Raw genomic sequence first — 18,779 nt, 5'->3', positions numbered from 1 at the left:
ACATAAGAACAAGTTGTAAACACCTAGTTAAAGTGTTGTGAAACAGATTGCAGATAATAGATATTATGAAGTGAAGAGCTATCCTGTTCAAGGCCCTGGGTTTAATCCCTTGTACCTAAAAAGAAAAAAAAAGAAAGAAATTATTGTGTAAAATGTTTAAGAATTAGGCATGAAAAGTAAATTTGGAGGAAAAAAGTTCTTCCCTTTCCTAAATATATTTTCAAATTATGAGTCATTTTGTTTGATCATGTAAAACTAGTTTACAAGTGTTTTGACAGTTTCTAGGTGTTTATTAGTTTTGATATCATAGAAAGTTGTAGGCCTTAGGGTTGCTGATTTTCTGCTAGCTGGGAAAGTTGAATAAGTCTTGAAGATGGTCTGCAGTCCTCTACAGGAGATGAAGAGAAGGGTAGTGTATTGGGAGGTAGCTTTTGTCCTTCATTATTTCCAGTAGGGTCTTCCATGTCGTGTCTTACCCTTCATTTTTCTGCCAGGTCATTCAAACAGATGATCCTTTAAATTGCCAAATGTGTTAAAGAGTTTGTACTTCTTACTCACAAGCCTTAGTTAGTGCCCATATTGAGGCTTAAGCCCAGGGCAATGGGTCTTCCAGATTCCTAGTAAAAAGTTTTATAAACAGAGCCAGGCATGGTGGCACATACCTGTAATCTAAGTACTCAGGAGTCTTGAGGTGCAAGGGTTGTTTGAGATCTGTAATTTCAGGCTGTCCTGGGTAGCATAGTGCAGCCCTGTTACAAAACAAACCAAACAGACATTTCGGTTTTGAGAACTGTTTCAATTTTGTTTTCTACGGTTTTGTCACTGTAAATAGCTCATATCTGTTCATAGTTTATTCTAAATTCTTTAGTCAAAAGTGTTGCCAACCAAATTAAAAAGGCTTTCATGTCAGCAGTGTCTTCATTTGATTTCTTCTGTGTCATTGCAATAGACTTGTTGCTGTGGCAAATACCTGAGAGAAGCAATTTAAAGGAAGAAAGGTTTAATTTGGGTTGATGGTTTCAGAGGTTTTATTCTGGCTAGCTGGTGCTATTGCTTTGATCCCTATGACAAAACTGAAATACTAAGAAGGAAGTGTCTGGAGATGGAATGCTTATGGCAGCCAACGAAGGGAAGAGATTGCAGGAAGGAGCTAGGGCCTAGATACATTCCTTAAATACCCACTCCCAAAGACCTATTTCCTCCAGCTAGGCCCCAGATTCCACAGTTCCACCCCTTCCTGGTAATTTATTCATATTTTGACTTGGTCAGTGGATTAAAACCATTCACCAAATCAGAGCCTTCCTGATACTGATTGTTTCTGGAAATGCCTTCATATACACACTTAGTTGTGCTTTACTGTTAGCATACAACAAATCCATCAGCAACATAAACCATCACAGTAACTTTCATTTATTATATCCAAATTCCATTTTTCTACCTCCGCGTGTGTGTGTGTGTGTGTGTGTGTGTGTGTGTGTTATTGGTTGTGGGGCTTGAACTCTGGGCTGGATGCTGTCCCTGAGCATTTCAGCTCAAGGCTACTGCCCTACCTCTGGAGCAATACCCCCACTTCCCGTTTTCTGGTGGTTAACTGGAGATGAGAGTTTTACAGACTTTAGTGCGTGGGCTGGCTTTGAACCTTGAGCCTCAGATCTCAGTCTCCTGAGTAGCTAAGATTACAAATGTGAGCCACCAGCCCTTTTTTTCTATCTCCATTTACTATGCATCGAACATCTGTTTTTTTTGTTGTTGTTTTGTTTTGTTTTTTTGCCAGTCCTGGAGCTTGGACTCAGGGCTAAGCACTGTCCTTGAGCTTCCTCAAGACTAGCACTCTGCCATGTGAGCCACAGCACCACTTCCAGCCTTTTCTGTTTGTGGTACCAAGGAATTGAACCTAGGGCTTCATGCTTGCTAGGCAAGCACTCTATCACTAGGCCACACTCCTGGTCTCTGAACATCATTACCTTTTCTAAGCATGTTTTCTTTGAGTTCTGTAATCAAATGATGTGTAGACTATCTCTGTACATACTAATTTGTATAATATTCTTTAACCCCAGTGGTTCCTTTCTGGCTTGCTTCATTTCAAGTATGATGGAAACTTGGATGCCTTGTCAGAATTGAGACAGTGAATCTCAATTAGTCTTAAAACCCTGTTTGGTTAAACCATTTTTTCTAGTGGGAAGTGTTACAAATATACTCTTCAAGAATCACCCAAGTCACAATAGACATGAAAAGAAAGAATTGTCTCAGCAAGACAAAGTTTACTTCTTTTTTTTTTTTTTCTTAAGGTTGCTATTACAAAGGCAATGTACAGAGGGGTTACAGTTCCACAAATCAGATAAAAAGTAATTTCTTTTTAGACAATATCAACCCTTTCCTTGCAGTCTTCATGTTTTTCCCTCCTGTTCCCCACCCACAAGTTTATAGTTCATATTCAACATGGAGTCTAGTGAGCACTGCTGCTTCATTTGTTTACCCTTTGTCCCTCCCATTTCCATGTTCCCTCCTTACCCACCCAGAGACACATGAAGAAACAAGATAAAAAGAAAACAAAAACCTATTTCTATTTCCTTGAGCTCATTTCAGTATTTTTTTTTTTTTTTTTTTGCCAGTCAGACCTGGTGCTTGAACTCAGCAGTCTAAGCACTGTCTCTGAGCTTCTTTTGCTCAAGGGTAGTGCTCTACCACTTGAGCCACAGCGCCACTTCCATCATTACAGGGTTTTTTTTTTTTTTTATGATCAGAGGCATGTAGGCATTGTTCCTTTGTGTTCCCCCCTAAGAATATCCCCCTCTGGTCTTGCTGTGTGTAAATGCCTAGCGTCCTCTATATATAATTTATTATGTCCTGGTGTACTTTAGATATAACTTGCGCATGCTGTTTGTGTCTGAGCGTGGCTTACCTCACTTAGCATGATTTGTTCTAGGTCCATCCACTTCCCTGCAAATGATATAATGTAATAGCTGTGTAAAATCCATCATGTATAGTTATGACATTTCTTTGGATCCACTCATCTATTTCAGGGCATCTGGGCTGTTTCCATAACTTGGCTATTGTGAATAGAGCAGCAGTGAATGTGGATGTGGATGTGTTCGTAAGTATTCCTGGCTTGTGATGTTCATAGATGGTCATAGGGAAGTGTTTTATTTTTGTTGTTATAATGTACAAAGGAGTTACAGTTTCTTAAGATAGATAATGAGTACATTTCTTTTTGGACAGTCTCACCCCTTCACTCCCAGTTTTTCCCACCCACCAAAATTTACTTCTATAGAAGGGTTGGTCATCAGCTAAAAATCTGGCAAGCCAAGCAGAGAGAGTAGGCAGGCTGCTCCCTATTTATCCCTAACATAGCAGGGCCCTGCCCTTCTGCTTGGATTGGTTGAACTCAAGTCCACAATCTGCTCATGGCTGGCTAGTTTGAAGAGTGTAAAATGTATTTACATAAAGTGACCCTAAAAGACTGACATAAGATTAGCTACATGAGCTTTTTCAAAACATACAGCTTTTTGAACAGTATGAAGTATCTTGATTCCACCTTTGAACAATCAGTTAAGACAAAAATCTTACATTTCAAAAATTCTTCCTTATCCCAAAGTAGTTCCTCTTTTTTTTCTGTTCTTAGCAGAATAATCAAGAATTTAGCAACCTGGCCAATGCAGGAACTTTTAGGCAACCTACTTGGAAAAGTTCGCTTTTCACTTTACTTTTTGCTTCTAGGACTTCCATTTGATTTGTTTTGGAAGATTTCTATTTTTTACTCAGATACTTCTTCATGCTTTGCAGCTGACTTGTCTACATTTGAATTTTTTTTTTTTTTTTTTTTTTTGGCCAGTCCTGGGCTTGAGCTCAGGGCCTGAGCCCTGTCCTTGGACTTTCTCAAGGCTAGAGCTCTACCCCTTGAGCAACAGCACCACTTCTGACTTTTGACTTTTTTCTATGTATGTGGTACCAAGAAATTGAATCCGGGTCTTCGTGCATGCTAGGCAAGCACTCTACCTCTAGGCCAAGCTCCTGGCCCTATTTGAATTCTTTTAGCTGTTTAACTATTCTCTGACTCCTTTAGGTATGTATTTGGCATTTATTTAGCTGGATATTCTCATTTGATTCCTCTGATTTTTGTGTACTTGCTTACAAATTTTCTCTTTCCTTTAACTCAGTAAATGGAGTTTTCTCCACCATGATGTCATTGGGCTGTATGTGGTACTGAGAAATCGAACCAAGGGCTTCGTGCATTTTGTGCAAGCACTCTACCACTAGGCCATACTCTCAGCCATTTTTTCTCTCACTCAAAGAGGAGAAAAATCAGAGAATACCACGAGGTAAATACAAATATCTTTTTCAAAGAAACCATGACATTTTCCCCCAAGGCCACCAACAAGTAAAATCCTGGAGCAATCCTATGTTTGTACCCTAAAGGCCACTGAATTGTTCTTCCCTTAAACAAAGCTCTGGCTAATAGAAACTGCTGGAAACGGGGTGTCCATTCCTTTCCAAAGCTTTGGCTTTATAGCCAGACTTGCTCCTAAGTTAACAAAATAGGACCCAGTGCTGCCTCTTGCTTTACTGTTCCAACCTCCAATTTCTCCCTGTATCCTAGGGTTTCTCTTTGCTCTTGCACACGCATGTATATGAGTGTGTGTATATCCCTCCAGATTCATTTCCTCCTAGAACGAGGAGGCAGAACTAAAATGCTTAGCAAGCTAAGGACAGACAGTGTAATACCAAGATGTTTACCTAGCTAACAAGTTTGCTTACATTTCTTAGGGCAGCAAGTTAAGATTTTCTTGGCACAGCTGGATTTGTGAGTCTGGTCAGTTGGCTTCTGTACATGAAGAATGAACACTCTATAGCCTTTATAGATGAGGAAGAAATCTCTCAAGAGGCTCTTGGCTTAGGTGCATGTGTATCTAGGAGTAAAACTTGGGAACATTACATAGCCAGCTGGGGTCTCATAAGGACCAAACTGATACTATAAACATGGTACTAAAATAAGGATGAGGTGAAAGGCTTTATCCTCCACAGTTAACAAGTAGAAGATATATAAAATGGCCAGGACTGGGGTATAGGTCAGTAGTAGAGTGCATGCTTAGGTTGAGCAAGGCCCTGAGTTGTCTCCAGTCCTCCTCCTGCCCAAACTGTACATAGCACAATTCAGTACAAAATTACAAGTTTTATTTAAGATAGAAAACAGAAAAGCTGGGTGCAGTAGCTCACAGGAGGCTGAGATCTAAGGATCGTGATTCAAAGCCAACCTGGGCACTAAAGTCTGTGAGATTCTTATCACCAGTTAACCACTAGAAAACTGAAAGTGGCGCTGTGGCTCCAGGCATAGGGTAGTAGCACTGAGCTGAAGAGCTTAGGGTCTGCGCCCAGGCCCGGAGTTCAAGCCCCATGACTGACAAAAAAAAACCCAAAAAACCCAAAACACTTTAAGTAGTACTTTGATTGGTGATCATCTGTACCTAGTTAATGACTCATCCTTTAAGCCCCAGCAGTAACTTGTTCACATCAAGGGATATCTCTTGAATCCTAAGAGCTAAAAGAAGTCTAACCACTTCAGTTTCCAAACTTAAGTTCTCATCTTGCTGTATGGTATTCATGTGTCCTCAGTTGTCTCAGGGATTCATGCAGTGAGGCACAGAGTGGATAGGAATCAGTTTGTTCTGTGTCTTGTCTTGCAGCCCATCTAGGTCTTGAAACAGGCATTCTTTGGCAAATGTTCTCAATTGCCTGAGACTTTTTCTAGGTCTGTTCTCAATATCACCCATTTCAAAGTGCTTTTTTGGCCTAGGGAAAATGCTTTTCTTTCACTCTTTTTAGTGGTATTAGGCTTTAAGGGCCTCCACTTGCCAGGCAGATTCTTTTTCAGCTGAGTCATGTCTCCAGCCCTTTTCCTTCAGATTTCTTTAGGAAGCACAAAATTCCTATACCTTTAACCATTTAGTCAACTGAAAAATCCAAAAAAAAAAAAAAAATGTTCTGCTGCTATTCTCAATCCTGTCCCATATCCACAGTGAGGAATAAAAAGCAATTACCTGCTTAAGTAGGGAAAAGTGGCGAGAGAAAAGTGTACATACGAATTTTATTCAGACACAATTGATGAATATGTCTTTACTATCTTACCATCCAAGATTGAGCTATGGTTATTTTCTTTCTGTGAAACTGGTATTACCAGGAAATGCCAGAATAAAAATTTCTCCGGTATAGGCTTGGAGTATGGCCTATTAATGCTTACCTAGCATGAATGAAGCCCTGGTTTCGATTCCTTTGTATCACATACACAGAAAAAGCTAGAAGTGGACCTGTGGCTCAAGTGGCAGAGCACTAGTCTTGAGAAAGCCAAGGACATTCCCCAGGCCCTGAGTTCAATCCTCAGGGTTTGAACTTTTTTGTCCAAGGCCAAAACAAAAAATCTCAGGTAAAGCCAGGTGCCAGTGGCTTATGCCTGTAATCCTAGCTACTCAGTAGGCTGAGATCTGAGGATCAGTTCAAAGCCATCCTGGGCACCCAAGTCTATGAGACTCTTATCCAATTAACCACCAGGAAACTAGAAGTGACGCCCAGATTCAAGTGGTACAGTCCTAGCCATGAGTTGAAGAGCTCAAGGACTACCCTGGCCCAGAATTCAAGTCCCACAATCAACAATGACAACAAAAGAGGAGTAAGGCCTTGTTCAGAAGCATATAATTAAATGGAAGAAAGGCAGACAAAGCATATCGATTTTCTTACCTTTATTTATAAAGAAGACAACTCCTAACAAAGATGCAGATACTCACACATTCCAAGGAGTGCATTAAAGCAACAACTGGGGAGAACAGTGGACCTTAGTTAACACTTGTCTGGGTAGCCAATTCACAAACACCTCAACGACAGAAGAGATCTTGAGTTGGAGGACTCACCTATCCACACAAGGAAAAAAGTGCTGCATTCAATCTTCAGCATCATCAAACTGTCCTGTTTCAAAGACCATTTTTGAATAATGGGGTATCAGTGGAGGTGGATGGTGCCAACTAGGATCATAGACCATGTCTCCTTGGGGGGCACAGCGCACCCATGGTTTGATCTCTTGAGAGATGCTCCCCTGGATATCATCAGCATCTGCAGGCAGTTTCAAAACAGATTGAAGGAGAGATGAACTGGTTGCTAAAAATAAGGGGGGCCCCCCACGGGAGTGTGGCCTAGTGGTAAGGGTGCTCACCTAGCATGTACGAAGCCCTGGATTTGATTCCTTGGTACCACATACACAGAAAAAGCCAAAGATGTTGCTATGGCTCAAGTGAAAGAGCACTGTCCTTGAGCTTTCTCAAGCCCCAGGACTGGGGGGAAAAAAAGCTAGGGGCCAAAACTTATTTTGTAAAATACATGCTGTGTATGACTGTAGACACACACAAACTGCAAACATGATTATTCTGAATAACATGTTTGTGATTCTCAGACAAGGTTCTCAGCAGTGAGGAAGCAAGTACATGACAGAGCATCTCTCTGTAGCCTCTTAATTCAAATAAAAAAAAATTTTTTTTGTCGGTCATGGGACTTGAACTCTGGGAGTGGCCGCTACCCCTGAGCTCTTCAGCTCAAGGCTATCATTCTACAACTTGAGCCACAGCACCATTTCCTCAAAAACTTAAGAGAAGTAACTTTCTGTTTCATGTTGTATATTGTGGATTTTTTTTTAAATTTTCAATATAAGAAGCTATTGTAGACATTTTAGTTCAGACCTGAGATGAATATGAGGGTAAGTTCATATACATGGTTCCTTCTTCCAAATTATTTGCCAGTAGGACTTGTCTGAGAAGTTTTGGTTTAGGACCTTTGATATTCCATACCTACCATAAGGATTTCCCTGATCTGCTTTCAGCTCCAGGTCCCAGTCTTCACTAAAAAGATCAGCAGTCTGTTCCCTGGGTGGACAGTGTGTTCCTCCAGATAGCTCCCAGTTCTTCAGGTCCTCCTCAGCAAAGTCTTCTTCTCCACAGTGGCATGTACCCTTGCCATGGGTGCAGATGTCACTGGGGGTGTTTTGGGCTCCACTGGCTAAGAAATCAATAGGAGGAAGGTCTTAAAACTGATAAACCAGTAAAGTCTTGCTCAAGTGCTGGGAAAACTTTCAGTAGCCTTACAAAGAAGTACCTAGAGCTATTCAGTTACCTGAGTACTTAAGAAAATGTTTGGTTTATGTTTGTCTTTTCTTTCCCACAGCACCACTTCTGGCTTTTTTCTATGTACGTGGTATCAAGGAATCAAACCTGGGTCTTTGTGCATGCTAGACGAGCAATCTACCACTAGGCCAAACTCCTGGCCCCGGTTTATGTTTTTTAGAAGTAGAGTTGATAATTTTCCAGTAAGATACTTTGTCATAAACCAGGCTACAAATTGCAGGACCTAATAGTTCAACATGGAGCCAAGCATGGCTGACAGGTGGTTGACACATCGCTGACAAATGTTACGCTTTTACAATACAAGCCTGTGTTGGATTTTGCCCAGTTCTTTCCTTTAGCTTCAAAGAGCATGTGAGAGGTAAGTGCAGATGAAATAAGGAATGGTTTTTCAGGGAGACGGGCAGAGCCTGTCCAGTCACAATAGGCAGCCTCCATGTTGTTCCTCATCCCCACATTGGGAAAGCTGCCAAAAGGTCTTATAATGGAAGAAAGCGTAGGAAGGATAATGAACTCCAAACACCGAGTACTATGGTAATGCCAGTTCTGAGATAAGAAAGGAGTCAGTCGCTAACACTGTACTAACAACAGCTATAAGCAGTGAACTCACTGTTTAGTATATAGGGGTAGACTACTTGGGTTCTTTACTAAATATGTAACTAAGCTGAAATTTACTTAATTCCTTAATAACTGAAACACAGTATTACCTTATTCAGCAGTTCTACTCATATATATATATATATATATATATATATATATATATATATATATATCCCTATACACACACACACACACACACACAAAACCCCAAAGAACTGAAAGCAATATTAAGAAAAACAAGTATGTTCATGGCAATATACAATCACTAAGAGGCAATCCATCCTAAATGTCCATCAATGGAAGAATGATCAATAAAATTAGCTGCATTTAATGGCATTGCTAGACATAAAAAAAGAAAGCAGTGGTGATTACCCTGCAACATGAAAGAAGCTTGAAAACACTGAGTCAAAAGAAGCTGGGATATCTATTTACAGTTCACTATGCAGAACAGGTAAATTAATAGGCAGAAATTAAATGATTAGTTATGGTTCAAGAAGGGGAGAATGACTACTTAATAGGTGCAGGATTTCCTTTGGGGGTGATGAATGAATGCTTTCATTCTCAAACTAGATAGTGGTGATAGTTGTTCAACAGTGTCATTGTGCTAAAGTGCCATAACTAAATGCTGTAAAGCTAAGTGGTAAATTTATGTCTTTTACTTCAATTGAATTTTTTTTTGTAAGTCCTGGGTCTTGAACTCATGGCCTGAGCACTGTCCTTGGATGTTTTTTGCTCAAGGCTAGCACTCTGCCATTTGAGCCACAGCACCACTTCCAGCTTTTTCTGTGGAAATCAAATCCAGGGCTTCATGCATCCTAGGCTAGGCTCACTGCTCTTGTCTCCATTTCTTCATCTATAAAATGGACACAGTAGCCAGGGACCAGTGGCTCATGCTTGTAATCCTAGCTACTCAGGAGGTTGAGATCTGAGGATTGAAATTCAAAGCCAGCCAGGACACCAAAGTCTGTGAGACTCTTATCTCCAATTAAGGAGCAGAAAATTAGAAGTGGGGATGTGGATCAAGTGGTAGAGTGCTAGTCTTGAAGAGCTCAGGGATAGTGCCCAGGCCCAGGGTTCAAGCCCTATAACCAACCTCCCCCTTTCCCCCCAAAAAAAATGAACATGGTGAAATTTAGATTAAAAGGAAAAAGAGAAATATTTAGAACTGTGCTTGGCACACTAGTAAAACCAACGTTATCCGTTTCAGTTTTCTGCAAAGACAAGAATATTCTGTAGTTTGTGCTATTCAACATTATTAACCACATGCCTAGTAAGTCTATAAAATGTGACCAACATAACTACAGGGCTTAATTTCTCTTGATTACAAGGAGCTTAAATTAGCATCAATGGCTTAGTGAGTAATGCATCAGTTTTGCTCCACATCCTCTCATTCAATCCTCAGAACAACCTTAGGAGATAGGTATTATCAGCTCAGGTCATTTAAAAAATAAAGGTGGGGAGGGTCGGAAATGGGGACAAAAATATAAGAAGGGTATCAATGTGTGAGATGTGATGCACCTACTGTCTGGCAAATGTAACTGTAACCCCTCTATACATTACCTCAATAATAAAAAAATAAAATGAAAAATAAAGGTTGGCTGGGAGCATGGCCTAATGGTAGAGTGCTCACCTGTCATGCACAAAACCCTGGGCTTGATTCCTCAGTATCGCATACACAGAAAAAGCTGGAAGCAGAGCTGTGGCTCAAGTGGCTGAGTGCTGGCCCTTAACAAAAAGTATCCATGGACAGAGCCTAAGCCCCGAGTTCGAGCCCCAGGACTAGCCAAAAAAAACCAAACCAAACAAATGAAGTTAGAAATCACACACTTCTGCATTTTTGCTGGAGATAGTGGCAATAGTTGGGTATTTTTGATAATTTCCTCATATTCCAGTTGGGAGACATGAATGAAATGAAGCATGAAACATAAATCCATTCTATTTTTGTGGTGATGAAGGTTTCCAAAGGTGTTTTTTACTTGCTCACATTTTTCAGCATAGCGAGAATTTTTTTTCCTCAAATACTAGCTTTTATTGAAATTAGTAATGAAATATATAGCGTTTCACTTTGATATAAAATGAGATGATTTCTCTCCAAGTAGGAAGTCTAAGAATGTCTTAAAGCATGAGAATGCAGTTTAATTTATACAACGTTAAAGGAAGGGAGCCCATGAGGACAACAATTTACACATCCACAATCCTTTATCACATGAAGCTGTATGGGTGAATTAAATTATTTTGGCATTTCTTGCCATTCTATATTAAGTTCAATTTGGAGTATGACTTGTATTCCTTTGTTTGCTTTCATATTTTCTGATATATAACATTTGTTTAAATCCCCTAAGGACATGAAAAAAATGTGATTTCTCTTTTAATCTCACATTATACAATCTCGTTTTTGAGAAGTCAAGGAATTATTGTGCTTTATGGGAAAGCAAAAATTAGATAAGCTTTGTACACATTTCTTCAATGCTTTAAACACTAAGTTAATTGGTTTCTCAAGAATAATAAAACCCACTGGGAATTTAAGTTTCCCAATTTACTGCTATAACAAGTACACAGCCATGTTTGTAAAGTCCAAGGGGGGAAAAAAAAAAGAGGCTAAGTGACAAAACTCAAGGTCTGGACTTTTTGACCTGGAGTTGAAGACTGAAAACAATTCTGCCTGACTCCAAACCTCTACACTTCACTGTTACAAATGTTTCAATGGAAGGGAGGGATCTAGATTTAAGAAAAGTCTTCGAGGGTCAGGAGCATGACCTAGTAGTGGTAGAGTGCTTGCCTAGCATGCAGGAAGCCCTGGGGTTCAATTCCTGGTACCACATACACAGAAAGAGCCGGAAGTGGTGCTGTGTGGCTCAAGTGGTAGAACTCTACTCTTGAGAAAGCCCAAGGACTGGCAAGAAAAAAAAAACAGAAAACAAGAAAAGTCTTGGACTTCTTCAAGGAAGATACAGTAGAGTTTCCAAACAGGGCTCTGTTGAAGCAGAGAAGACTCAGCAGCAAAGAAGCTTGGGGGGTGGGAGTGGGGGGGGGGAGGTGGTACCCAGGAGCATAGAGACTATCTTTTTACCTCTTTCCCATCTCTCCCAATCACCCAACTATCTACTTGCCTAGTTGATCCGTGGTTGTTTCAGTCTCTCTCTTCTGGCCAGAGCATACGTCTGTGGCAAAGGCACCCTGTAGAAGAAGAAATAGTTAATATCAACTTGGGTATCTGGAACATACCCAACAAAGCCAGTGACCTCAAATCTACTCTCTTGAATTGCCCTTCACGATGCAAAGCTGGGATACTGCAACCCATATTTCTGCTTTGCCAGCAACAGTTCTCTACCAATGCAGCAAGAGTGCCTCCTGTATTGCCCAATGAAGTCAGGTGCCAATGAAGCAGAGCTTTATCACAGATCTGAGTCCCACGACCTCTCTTCCAACCATAAGAGATTCCAGTGCCTGCTGTGGCAGCACCCTATCCCCAAAGCCTAGAATTTCTGCTCTTGTGGCGCCTTTTGACAAAGCTTACAAATTTTAACCACTGGATTATCACCCTTTCCTCAGCCCTAGAGCTGGTGGTTTTTTACACGGCCCCCAATACTTTTAGCCTTTCAGTTGCTTACTTTATGTATACAGTCCACAACAACTGACGGATTCTGTCTCCCCACTGACTATGAGAGGGACGGGCCTTCGCCCACTGCGAAGCCAAGCGCTGAGCTCGTGGCTCGCCCCTCGCTAACCAGGCTCTCTGCAGTGTATGAACCCGTCTGTAGTCTGCCTGTTCAGAGCTGGACCCGCTCTGGGAAAGGGGCTTGTGCTGGCAGCGTTTACGAGAGGCGGGACGACCCAAGCAGACAGCGACAGATATCGATATCTAGATGAGGGCGGGGCAGGACCCTCGGCTGCCGGCAGGTCGTCACCAGTGCCTGGCGCGCGCTCCACTTAGTCCTCACCTCCTAGCCACAATTCCACCGCCGGCCACACCTACCCTGACCTGGACACTCACGGCCTTCGCAGAGGGGGAGCAGCAGCAGCCCTGCCCGCTCGGCCCGGACCGCACGTGCCAAGAACTTTCTGGAAGCCCCGCGTCAGGAGGCCTTCCCAGCGCGCCCCGCCCCGGCCCGCGGCCGTTACCCGCCCGGGCCGCGTCCCTTGGCGCTCGGCGCTCCGGCGGCCCCGCCCCGCCCCGCCCCGCCTCTCCCCGCGCCCGCCGCGGGACGTGGCTGCCCCCGCCCCGCCCCGCCCCGCCCCGGGCGCCGCGCTCACCTCCAGCCCCGGGAGACACTCCCTCGCGTCGGGCAGTGGGGCGCCCGGAGGCGGCCCCGCGACTCTGGGCGCCTGGGCCCCGCTCGCCGGAAGATCCATGCCAGGCTCCCGCCGCCCGGCGCCCGGGACGCCGCTCGGCCACGTGACGCGCGGGCCGGGCTGCCAGCTCACAGGCGCAGGGGCCAATCAGCGGGGGCGATGGCGGGCGGGGGCGGGGCCGAGAGGGGCGGGGGCGGGGCCGGCGGGGGCGGGGCCGAGCCGGAGCCGGAGCCGGAGCCGAAGCCGAAGCCGAAGCCGAAGCCGAAGCCGTCCGTCCCCGTCCGTCCCCGTCCGTCCCCGCCCGCGATGGCTGTGTTCCAGGCCCAGCTCCTCGGATTCCCTGACCCGGACCTGGGAATGATGTCCCACCGCCCCTCACCGTATCCTTTCACGGGGCCCAGAGGGCAGGCGAGCCCGGCGAGCCCCGGGTGGCCCCCGCCGGCCCTCGGCGTCCCCGCCCCGTCCCCTTTTCTCAGGTCCCTGAGTGCGGGGCTGGCTTTGAGCCCCGACCCTCAGACCTCAGCTCCGGAGCAGCTGGGACCCGGACGGGCTGGGCACCTCCGCCAGCACCCTGGTAAAGAAGTCAAGGCCACGCGGACACACACTACGGGTCGGCGTGAGGTCTTCTCGCTCTAGACTCTTCCGCACATAAAGGCCCTGGCCAGTTGATCCTCTGTTTTGCGGACCCCGGAGCTTCTTTCCTGCAGGTCAGCGCATAACCTTTTACGGTGATGCCAATAAAAGTTCTGTCGTCTGTGCTGTCTGTCTTCCATGTAGCAACCGCACGACTACTGAGCACTTGAAATGTGGACAGGGCGAGGAGCTGTATTATTTAATTGTAGATGTAAATATTACCTCTAACAATGAAGCTCCAGGTAAAATAGTCAGCTGTATTTTCATAATCAGCATCAGGAACCAGACACAGGGCTGTGACAACCCATCCAGGTAGCTTTACCTAACGTGGCCTACCTCAATCCTCTTGGCTCTCTACGCTATGGGTAACATATTTCTTTCCGGAAATAAGATTTTCATGTAAGATTTAGAAAAGCAAACTGCCTAAGCAACTTGCAAGGAAAAAATCTTAAAATAACAAGACACATTCAACACGTTAAGAGTTCAAAAGCACAAAATAAAAATCTCTCTTTTTTTTTTTTTTGGCCAATCCTGGGGTTTGAATTCAGGGACTGGGCACTGTCCTTGCGCTTCCTCAAAGCTAGCATTCTATCACTTGAGCCACAGCAGCACTTCTTTTTCTGTATATGTGGTACTGAGGAATACAACCCAGGGCTTTGTGCACACTAGTCGCACACTCTACAATGAGGGAAAAAAAAAAAGAGATCTGTAACAAAAATAAAGCTGAAGTATTGTACAAATAGTAAATCACCAGCAAACTAAAGAAGAAATAAAAGCAAATTAGAAAACACTTAGAAGGGGCCAGGAGTTTGGCCTAGTGGTAGAGTGCTTGCCTAGCATGCATGAAGCCCTCAGTTTGATTTCTCAGTACCACATACACAGAAAAAAGCCAGAAGTGGTGCTGTGGCTCAAGTGCTAGAGTGCTACCCTTGAGCTAAAGAGCCTAGGGACAGATTCTAAGTCCAGAGTTCAAAAAAAGAAAGACTAAAAGAAAAAAAAGTGAAAAACAAGAAAGTTAGCTGGGCACTGGTGGCTCATGCCTGAAATTCTAGCTACTTGGTTCATGGTTTGAAGCCAATCCGGGTAGGAAAGTCCATGACACTTTTTAAAAAAAATTTTTAATTTTAAATGAAAAAATATTTTTTTTGCCAGTCCTGTGGCTTGTACTCAGGGGCAGGGCACTGGCCTTGAGCTTTCTCAAGGCTTGGGCTCTACCACTTGAGCCACAGCACCACTTCCAGCCTTTTCTGTGTATGTAATACTGGGGAATTGAATCCAGGGCTTTGTGCGTGCTAGGCAAGCACTCCACCACTGGGCCACACTCTTAGCCCCTCCATGAGACTCTTATCTCCACTAAACTACAAAAAGAGCAGAAGTGGAGCTGTGGCTCAAGTGGTAGAGCACTATAGTCTTGAATAAAAAAGCTCAGGGACAGCACACAGGCCCTGAGTACAAGCCCCACAACACACACACACACACACACACACACACACACACACACACACACACACACACTTTTCTAATAAGCAGCCTAATTTTATAAGGAAAATTAACAAATTAAATTCAAAGCTAGCAGAAGAGAAGGCATAATAAAGATCAGAGCATAGATCAATGAGCATAGAAAAATTAAAAAAACAATGCAACAAAGTTTTTCTGTGAAAAGATCAACAAAATAAAAAAATTCATTAGTTTACGAAAAATGGAAAGATTCAAAGTGCTAAAATTAAAAATTTGAGGACATTAATACTGATTGTTCAGAAATCAAGTGAATACAAAACACTATGAAAAATTATGTGCTAACAACTTGAGCGACCAAATTCCTACATATGCAAAGTCTACCAACACTAAAGTATAAGGAACTACAAAGTCTGATTAAATATATCACCAGTAAAGAGACTGAATTTGTAATCAGAAACCTACCAACACGGATGAAGTGGCTCAATCCTGTAATTAGGGGATCATGGTTCAAGGCCAACCTTGGGCATAGCAGTTCAAGAGACTCCTTCTTAACCAGCGTCTGGACATGGTGGTATGTAACCTGGTAACCTAAGTAGGAATAAGCATAATGGCTGGGCATTTTGGAATACTCCTGTCATTCCCAAACAGCACAGAGTAGCACGAGTAAGGAGGATCACAGCCCAGAATGGCCCAGACATACAGCAAAGTACTACCTTGAAAAATAGCCAAAGCAAAAGAAGCTGGTGGGATGGCTTAGAGCTCAATTCCCAGTACTACCAAATCAAATCCTACCACCTACTAACAAGAAAAGCCCTAAATTGATGTCATCACTGGTAGAACCCACCTAACCTTTGAAAAAGAACTAGGACCAACCCTTCTTAAGCTCTTCTAAAATACTGAAGAGGGAAAATTTCCCACTGTACTACATGACTTATACCCCAATGCCAGAGCCAAATGAAAACTGCAAGGAAATTATAGAACCTTGTCCTTTCTAAACCAGGATGGGAAAAGTCTCAACTGAATACTAATCAATGGAATCATCAATACACTGAAAGAATAATAAGCCATGATCAAGTGGGATTTATTTCTGGAATGCAAGAATAATTCAATATACAAGAAGAATTTATCAACATAAAACATCCCACTAACAGGAAGTAAAAAAAAAGGACACAATCACTTCAATTAGAAATAGCATTTGACAAAAGCAAACGTTTTTTTAAAGGTTTAACAAGGTTTAATAGTGATGAGAGATCACACAATTCCACTTCCATAAATATTTTCCTAATAACAAATAACCATTTCATTAGTGAGGGAAAATGTTGCCATTAAGTCTGAATTAAATTAAATTATCCATAATTTTACTGGCATAGTTAACAATATGTTAGTAATGTATATAAATATATATGTATATATATATGTATGTATATAGTTTCCCCCATCCCACCCTCCTGCTTTGAGAATTACTCCCGTATGGAGAATTTTAAAAGACACTGAATGTGTAATGAGAAGATGATCTGAAGCCAGGGGAGCCTTCACTAGGATTCTGTATTCTTCAAAAGCACAAAACACAAGGCAAGGGAGCAAGAAGACAGGGGGCTTTCCATCAAGATCATATGGGTTTCCATCAAGGCAACGGTCATAAAATCAGGAGCTCACACAAGTGAGCAAAGACAGTGGAAACTTAGGGAATTCTGGCTCAAGGAAAAGGAAGGAAAAAATTTTCAGGTGTAATATGGAGGAACTGGCTAAGAAAGCCAGGTGTGAGAGAAGGGAATAGCACATATATTTCACATAATTGCTTGTTATACTTTTCCGTTTTCATTATTATTTTATCATGACTCTGCTTGGAGAATGTTTGGCAAGTCCTGTAGTAAAGAGATACGTTTCTCAAGAGCCTCTGACCACTGATGAGTTTTATGATGGTTTGCAGTAAATTTAATTCATTCATTTGCTCAACAAGTAGTTATTGTTGCTCATACTTATAATCCTAGATACTCAGGAGTCTGAGGTCTAAGGATTGCAGTTTGAAGCCAGGCCAGGTAGAAAAGTGTGTAATATTCTTATCTCCAATTGACCAGCCAAAAAAGATAAAATTGGAGACATGTAGAGTGCAAACTCTGAACAAAAGACCTAAGCTACAGGGTGAGATCCACATTTAAATAGACAGATGGATGGCTAGATAAATGACAGTGTATTACTATGTAAAGATTTTCAGATAGCTATATTAAAAATAAAATTTTATAACATTCTACCTATAATTGTGTATTCAACACAAGCTTATTAGCTAAAATGTTGCCTTCTTGTTTATACAAGATACTTGAAACATGGTCCACAGTTTGTCTTTGTAGCACCTCTCAATTTGGACGAACTGCAAAATTTCAAGTGTTCAATACAAAGCCACATTAGCCATATGTGGTTTGTGGCTACTCTGTTGGACAGCTTGAGTGTCATGACTCTCAAAGTATTACCCACAAAAAAATTGTGGGATATGAGGAAAACAATGGAATTTGTAAACAGTCACTGAACCAGGAATTATTGTCCATTGACAGATTTTTCCTATTAGAGGAACACCTGATTAAAATGACCTTGTTCCTGCATAAACCAGTGAATTTCTACTAGAAAGGCTAGGATTGATTCAGTAATAGAGAAGGGAGAAAATATAAGTTCTAGAGGAAAATAAGGACTGAGAAATAGCAGAATTAGAAGGTAAAATTTTTTCTCTTTTATCAAAGTCATTGCCATTGGAATGAGGACACTGAAGTAAGATTCTGTTTCACAACATTTAAAAGCAACCTAAAGTAAGGATGCCCTATCCGTGAAATCCACTGATGAATTTTTCAATACTTAGGGATGTACCTGACCTTTAATGGGTGCTCACACAAAAGGAAGAAAGAGGAAGGAAGGAAGGAAGGGAGGGAGGGAGGGAGGGAGGGAGGGAGGGAAATAATTCTATAATGAATAAAATGAAAGGGGAGAGCAGACAAAAAGAGCACATGCAGTTATCCTGAGTCTGGAATAAAGGTGCAAAACAAAATGAAAATCCCAGATGAAGGGAGGAGTGGTGATATCATATCGCCATTCTTAGTCCAAGGGGGTAAAAAGTCAAAACATCTACAGAAAAACAAACTTTTTTTTTTTTAACGATAAAAACACACACAGCAACAAATCTAAGAAAACTACTTTGAAACAATGGAAAACACAAGAGAACACAGAGAAATCATAGTTAACATGCTACTCACTGGTTTTTAAGATAGGATCGAAACGAGAGCGCCGGCTCTGTGTGTGTGTGTGTGTCTGTCTCTGTTTGTGTGTGTCTGTGTTTGTCTGTGTGTGTGTATCTGTGTGTGTGTCTATTTGTGTGTGTGTGTCTGTTGTCTGTGTGTGTGTCTGTGTGTGTGTCTGTCTGTCTGTCTCTGTGTTTCTGTGTCTGTGTGTGTCTGTCTGTGTCTGTGTCTGTCTCTGTGTGTGTCTGTCTGTGTGTGTCTGTGTCTCTGTGTATGTCTGTGTGTGTCTGTGTGTGTGTCTGTGTGCCTGAGTGTCTGTGTCTGTCTGTGTGTGTGAGTGTGTCTGTCTGTGTGTGTCTGTATCTGCGTCTGTCTGTGTCTGTGTGTGTCTGTATCTGTGTGTGTCTGTGTTTGT

The 18,779-nt window shown here is 42.3% G+C and overlaps 1 protein-coding gene across 1 annotated transcript; it reads right to left on the bottom strand.

Annotated features, from left to right (window-relative positions):
• Window positions 1-21: 21 nt before the first annotated feature.
• On the bottom strand, window positions 22-13,173 carry Coprs (coordinator of PRMT5 and differentiation stimulator). The gene is made up of 4 exons (XM_090341826.1): window positions 13,011-13,173; window positions 11,867-11,933; window positions 6,777-7,098; window positions 22-970 (listed from the first exon to the last, which is right to left on the bottom strand). Exons 1-3 carry the CDS (start codon window positions 13,107-13,109, stop codon window positions 6,929-6,931), a joined length of 336 nt encoding a protein of 111 aa, XP_090197952.1. The 5' UTR covers window positions 13,110-13,173; the 3' UTR covers window positions 22-970; window positions 6,777-6,928.
• Between the last annotated feature and the right edge of the window lie 5,606 nt (window positions 13,174-18,779).

This window comes from Megascapheus bottae, chromosome 11, assembly GCF_031878675.1.
Source record: "Megascapheus bottae isolate mThoBot1 chromosome 11, mThoBot2.hap1, whole genome shotgun sequence".
Classification (NCBI taxonomy): Eukaryota; Metazoa; Chordata; class Mammalia; order Rodentia; family Geomyidae; genus Megascapheus; species Megascapheus bottae.
Note: the sequence above shows the minus strand (reverse complement) of the source record. Positions and strands in the feature narration are given on the sequence as shown.

Coding starts and splice junctions, on each gene's coding strand:
- Coprs (XM_090341826.1), bottom strand. CDS start 13,109: ATGGATCTTCCGGCGAGCGGGGCCCAGGCGCCCAGAGTCGCGGGGCCG. Junction 11,934..13,010: donor AGTGTCTCCCGGGGCTGGAG/GTGAGCGCGGCG, acceptor CTTCTTCTACAG/GGTGCCTTTGCCACAGACGT. Junction 7,099..11,866: donor AACAACCACGGATCAACTAG/GCAAGTAGATAG, acceptor AACTGCCTGCAG/ATGCTGATGATATCCAGGGG.